Source organism: Chiloscyllium plagiosum, chromosome 11 (genome assembly GCF_004010195.1).
Source record: "Chiloscyllium plagiosum isolate BGI_BamShark_2017 chromosome 11, ASM401019v2, whole genome shotgun sequence".
Lineage (NCBI taxonomy): Eukaryota > Metazoa > Chordata > Chondrichthyes > Orectolobiformes > Hemiscylliidae > Chiloscyllium > Chiloscyllium plagiosum.
This window is the reverse complement of record NC_057720.1, coordinates 32,760,410-32,766,943: the sequence shown is the minus strand read 5'-3', so window position 1 is coordinate 32,766,943 and position 6,534 is coordinate 32,760,410. Positions and strand designations below refer to the sequence as shown.

The following is a 6,534-nucleotide window of genomic DNA, read 5'->3' as shown; positions in this document are numbered from 1 at the left end:
TGTGTGTGAGTGTAAAGGGGTATAAGTCTGTGAGAAGGTGTGTGTAGGAGTTTATGTGTGAGTGTATGAGAGAGGGTCTGTGAGTATATCGGTCTGTAGGAGTGTCTATGTGTGTTAGTCTGTCTGTGAATGTGTGTAGTGTAGTGGGGTCACCTGAAGTGTGACATGAACCCAAGATCCCGGTTGAGGCCATTCTCATGGGTACCAAACTTGATGATCAGCTCTTCTCAGCCACATTGTTGCCTGTCCTGAAGTCCGCCTTGGAGAATGGTCACCTGAAGGTCCGAGGTAGAACGTCCCAGAGTGCTGAAGTGTTCCCCGACTGGGAAGTACCAGTCCTGTCTGTTGATTGTTTTGCGGTATCCATTCATCCGTTGCCATAGCCTCTGCTCAGTCTCACCAAGGTATCATGCCTCAGAGTAAGCTTGCCTGCAGCGTATGAGATAAACAACGTTGGTCAAGTCACATGAGTACCTGCTGCGTACATGGTGGGAGGTGTCCCCCTGTGGTCCTGTTTTCACATGGTGGAGTTTAGCTCCATCTCAAAGTTTCATATATGAAGTTAGTTTAATCCTATACATGTTATTATTGGGTGGATTGTGTGTTCGTTCTGATCGAAGTCATAGAACTAATCTTCCCAACTTTTTTTTTTCTGTCTATAAGATTTTACGGAACCTATCATTTACATAATATTCAAAAGGAAAACGGAGGGAAGAGATTTGGATAAACTCACTATATAATGTATTTAAAATTACATTGTGTTCTATCCTTTTTTGAAGTCTAAAATAATGTTGACTTTTCAAGAGTGGCTGAATGTTAAATTACTGCTATGGAGATTTATCCACTTTGTGCCGCAGCCATAGTGCTATTTTAGTTGATGCAATGCTATAGTTGCATTTATAAAATCAACATCAAGGCTTAATTGGGATAAAAATGGTTTAACTTACCATTATTTGAGTCATTGTGTCCCTTAGCACCTCATAGTCCAGGTTTAGCATTAGTGCAACTTGATTTTAACTTTGCAGAGTTCGTGAAATATAAATGCCACCAAATGTATTCTTGATATGCTTTGCAAGTAGGGATGTGTTGCTCACTAAAATATTAATGACAGAAGTGATAAATTGTTTTATATTGATTATGTCAGTAAGATGTTCATTTTAGATGCTTTGGGTTCCACCTGTCCATCTTCCTTCCCACCTATCCACTCCACTCTCTGCTCCGATCTATCACCAACACCCCCAACCTGCATCTACTATCACCTTCCAAGCCACCTTTCCCCCCACCAGCCCCAACTCCCCATCTATTTCGTCACACACACACTAAGGGCTTATGCCAGAAATGTCGACTCTCCTGTTCGTCTGATGCGGCAAGATCTGCTGTCCTTTACCAGCACCGCATTTTGCTATTCTTTATGTGGAGTCTTATTTGTACTTTAATCTTAAATAATATTGATAGGACTCGGCAAGATGGCAGCGATTCTGTAGGACTGCTGTAGACAGCTCTGCCTAACAGCCAAGGCATACCAATGTTTTTTGCCATCCCTGGCCACCTTATGCGGTGGAAATATTAGTTTAAAATCTTACAGAACACATATTTCTTAATATTTGGGAGTGGGAAGAATGCCAAAGGGAAAAGAAGCAAGCAAACAGCAACAGGGAGGACACTCCCCTGCAGCACCTACCACACCAGAGACTGCAGCAGCAGTCTCTCCTGAACCCCCAGGGACCGGACAAACTCACAGGAATTGGCTGCAGCGATGGAGAGACTTACCTTGAAAGTTGCGGCTGCGATTGAGGAAATTCGTGGGAAGATTCGTGCCCAGGTGCAACCTATTGTATCCATGTTGCAGAAGCACGAGCAGGAGATCCAGGGCCTTTGGGAGAGACTGGAGGAGGTGGAGGGTCAAACTAATGTCTCGGGAGCTGCAATGGAGTCCTCCTCCAGTCGGATCCAGGTGCTGGAGCAAGAGGCGCAGGCCTTGCAAAACCATATCGACGACCTCGAAAATCGAGGTCGGAGGATAAATCTCCGAATTGTCAGGCTCCCTGAAGGTTAGGGATTTCATCCAGAAGAAGACTACGCTTCTCACTAAGCCCTATAAGCCCGATACAGAGAGAATGTTGCTACGCTCCTTTTCGGTTAGTGCCCTCTATCGCCTGCTGGGTGGCAGGGCCTAGCAGGATATTAACCGGTTATGAGAGGTCTGGGAGCAAGAGCTGGGAGTGGAGATCTCTTTTGAAACATGGGAAAACATATGGGAGAATACTCGAAAGATCTCAATCTGTAACAGGATATGTGCTACGCAGTTAAAAGTTCTGCACAGGGCTCATCTGGCACCAGACCGTCTGGTGAAGTTTAAAAAAGGGGCATCTTCAGTGTGTGCCCCAAATGTAAAATAAGTGTAGGTACTCTTACCCATTGCTTCTGGACATGCCATAGGCTCCATGTTTATTGGAGTGCTGTGGCGGGAGAGATAGGAAGGGTATTGAGGACTGAAGTCAAAGTAGACCCAATGTCTCTCCTCTTAGGTCTACTGAATTTACCATCTTTAGACGGGCATGGGAAGAAACTATTTAATATTCTTGCATACTGTGCACGGAAGAATATTCTGATGAATTGGGTGTCTGAGAACCCTCCGGGCTTGCTGGGATGGCAGAAATTAATTGTGGAGCACATTCCCTTGGACTTTCTTACAAACATAGTGCACCACACAACAGACAATTTTTATATGACATGGCAGCCCTACTTGAGTTATTTGGATATAGATTTATCAGTTATCTTAACTAGGGCGTTTGTTTAACAAGGATGATTAGATTTGTCAAGCCCTGGGCCCTGGAGAGGGTCTCCCGAGTTAATACGGGTATGTATACAATGCTCCCGTTCCTTTGTTTGGGAGCCTTGCGTCGAGCATAGCTATACTGTATTTTGTTTTTTTTGTGCTTTTCTTTTTTTTTTGGTGTTGCTTTGCACAGTGTTAGAGTTTGCTTTGTATTATAGAGTAGGTTAGTAGTTAGTAGATAGCAGTTGTATTGTAATTTGTGTTTTTTTCTTTTTATTATACTGATATTTGTGATTGACTTTTTTCAATAATTTAATATGTTTGTAAAGTTTAAAAAACTGCTAATAAATATATTTCAAAAAAAATTGATAGACTATTGCATTACATTCAATTTAATTTGTCTGATATGTAAGTGAATGTGTTAAGTAATTCTGTGTAGGTGCAGTAAACCTCTTGTATCCCAATATCCCACAGTGTAATTTTAAGCTCCCCTGAATTGTGGTTGGACTCGGCAAACTCTATATTAAAATCTTGTTGTTCAAATACATTAACTGATAGTAAAATCAGCTGCATGTGGGCATGTCCATGTGATCACATTTGGCTAATTAAACAGGCTGCACCGATGTATTAATTGAAGCATAGTGCAAATGTAGTGAAAGTTTGTAAACCTGAGCTGCACTTTTCAAATTTTGAGCAAACAGATTGTTGTAATGTGTTCTGTGGTGCTCATTCATCATGTTCATCACCCCAAAAGCTCGGATGATGGGTCTGAAAGTTTTCCCCTTGCAGCCTGCTGAAAGGGCCTTACATAACATATATTGACTGGTCTCAATCCAGAGGGTAAAAACAAGGACTGTAGATGTTGGAAACCAGAGTCTAGATTAGAGCGGTGCTGGAAAAGCACAGCAGGTCAGGCAGCATCCGAGGATAGGTGGAAAGGAAGATAGGCAGATAGGACAGGTTATGGGGACGGTGCTGAGCTGGAAGGTTGAAGCTGGGGTGAGGTGGGAGAAGGGGAAATGAGGAAGCTGGTGAAATCCACATTGATGCCCTGGGGTTGAAGTGTTCCAAGGTTGAAGATGAGGCGTTCTTCCTCCAGGCGTCGGGTGGTGAGGGAGCAGCGGCGGAGGAGGCCCAGGACCTGCATGTCCTCGGCTGAGTGGGCGGGGGAGTTGAAATGTTGGTCCACAGGGCGGTGGGGTTGATTGGTGCGGGTGTCCCGGAGATGTTCCCTAAAGTGCTCTGCTAGGAGGCGTCCAGCTCTGTAACTCAATGCCATACTCGGCCATGCAGCTGGTTAATGTGGGAAATGGAAAATACATTGCATTGTTCTAATCAGGGCTGCCTTTCTGACAGTAGTCATAGAAGAAATTGTTCCACTCCCTCGCATTGCTCAGTACAGAATCAGACCAAAGATAAATTAAAAGAAATTAAAAATTTCAAACTCTGCTAAAAATTCCAGCATTGGAGTAGCCGGCCATGTATTCTTCAGTGAGTTAATTACTCTTCCACTATGTGACCTAAAATGGTCTTTGAACAGTTTTTTTTTCTTTATTTAAAGGTCATCATGCAAGTAAATGTTCTTCTCTACATTTGGGGTTGTGGAGGGAATTATGATGGCCCCATTTGGTTTTCTTTGAATGCTCCCTTATTGCTCCTCTAGCTTCCCCCAAGCCACCCATTTTTTTCGCTTGTTGCTTGTCTTTCAGAACGAAGTGCAGTTATAATGTGGTTAACTGTAATATTCAGGGGCCATCAGCGCTTCCATCTGTAATAATAATGAAAAGATATATATTTGCATACAGTTGCATAACCGTACAAGTACCTTCTAAACTGTTTCAAATCTGTTTTATTTGTAGTGCAAAGCTTTGTGAAGAGAAGTTACGTTATGCAGCGTACAACTGTGTGGCAATAGACACTGACATGGTACCCTGGGAGGAGTAACAACCAGACACCTACTGCATAGAATCAAACAGAATGTGGTTGCTGAAATTGATTATGGCCCACTAATAGCTGCTTTAAATTTGTGTTATCCATGTGTTGCTCATTCCTTAAGATTCAAGAAAATGTATCTTTTTATTTCTGTTTCTCGCCCTTTTGAAATTCCGAAACTGGTTGATTCACTAAATCCAATCAGAATGGTAAGTTCAGAGATTTATTCCATAAGTCTTTGAAAAGTGGTGACACCTAATGACCTAATGAAGTCTTCCTATTTTGGCGATTCTTACAACCATATAGATCTAATTTTTTTTATGATTTGAGAATATTACTTTGGCTTGGGCAGAGAAAAAAATATTCTCTAACGTCTCGAGGCAAGCCAAGCCTTTCCACAAAATAAAATTGAATATAATGGTTTGAAATTTACTGAGTCTCCCAAGAGGTTGGCAATATTTTACTAGAAGTGATCCTGGACTCCAGAGACATAATGACACTGATGCTTGTGATGGACATCTCTAACTTCATGATGGGAATGGCTGAATGTTTCCTCAGGTCTCCTAAGTGGCCATTCCATGCTGCCTCTGCGTTAAGCATCTAATCCTGGTCATGTGAGGTACTCCTCACTTTGTGCTACCCTTCTGACATGTGAAGCTGGACCCACAAAGGTGAATGTATGTGCACTGATGAAGGGTGTGCAGGAATCATGTGACTATGCTTCTTCAGTGTGCCACACCTCTGAGGACTGCACTGCTACCTTTGTTACCTCTCACTGCCTCCGGTGATGCTCTGTGAGAGATAAAAGATTGCAGTCAGTATGGTATGGAACATGTTAATCACTGCATTTTGCTGGTCATTCCTTTTTCTCAGATGAATGAAAAGGGCTTTTATGTAAGTCACATAACAAACCAGCTGGAAGTATCATGCTATGTAAATCTTTCATCTGAACCCCACAGCACTCTTGTATGGTGAAGTATGTATTAATGCTCATATTGTCTGCTTCTCCGAACAAGCTTGGAGCACCGTCATAATTGATTGACTTACAAGTTCATCTGAAAGGGCCTATACTCGAAGTCAATTTTCCAACTACAATAGAGTCTTGATACTCTTATATATGCCATGTATTTAAGATTCACACAAAATGCTTATCTATGCCTATAGAAAGAAAGTTATATTACAAGATGCATGTTATAGATTACTTTGATGTACAGTCAACTCTCTCTCAACTTCGTCGTCTTGCTTCATCCCCAAACCACTTGATTCCCATTACATCCAACGTCTATCATAGTTCTGAATGTACTCAATGGCTGAGGATCTGCAGTTCTCTGGAGTAGAGAATTCCAACAATTCCTGTTTGAGGGAAGAGGTTTCTCCTCATCTCATTCCTAAATGGCAGCTACCTTTATTCTACACTGTGCCTCCTAGTTCACTATGAGAGAAAAGCATGTCTCAAACATGTACCTTGAAATCCCCTAAAAAAATTTGTGTTTCTAGAAGGTGACCATGCTATCTTTTAAACTTTGGGGAATATGGGTTCAGTCCACTAAATATCTCGCAGGATAATATCCGAACCCCAGGAATCTGTCTAATTAACCTTCCATAATTGGGATGAGTACATGGGTAATAAATGAAGAGTAACAGATGCAATGCTGCATTCGTTGGGGGAAAATGTCTATTTAATTTTGTAAACTCTTGTCAATAACACACTGCAGTTCAAGTATCACACTGACTGATATGCTTCACACATAACTAATAAATTGGCAGGATTGTGACAAAACTTGGTCCATGTTTAGATAGATCCTTTTAGCTGTACGCCTGCA

At 42.0% G+C, this 6,534-nt stretch overlaps 1 protein-coding gene across 1 annotated transcript in view; it reads left to right on the top strand.

Annotated features, from left to right (window-relative positions):
- Window positions 1–5,014, top strand: part of hectd3 (HECT domain containing 3) — a 69,526-nt gene extending 64,512 nt beyond the window's left edge. The window contains exon 21 of the mRNA XM_043700093.1: window positions 4,639–5,014. Coding sequence (XP_043556028.1) covers window positions 4,639–4,723 — 85 coding nt within the window. The 3' untranslated portion in view covers window positions 4,724–5,014. The remainder of the gene's footprint in view (window positions 1–4,638) is intronic.
- Window positions 5,015–6,534: the final 1,520 nt, after the last annotated feature.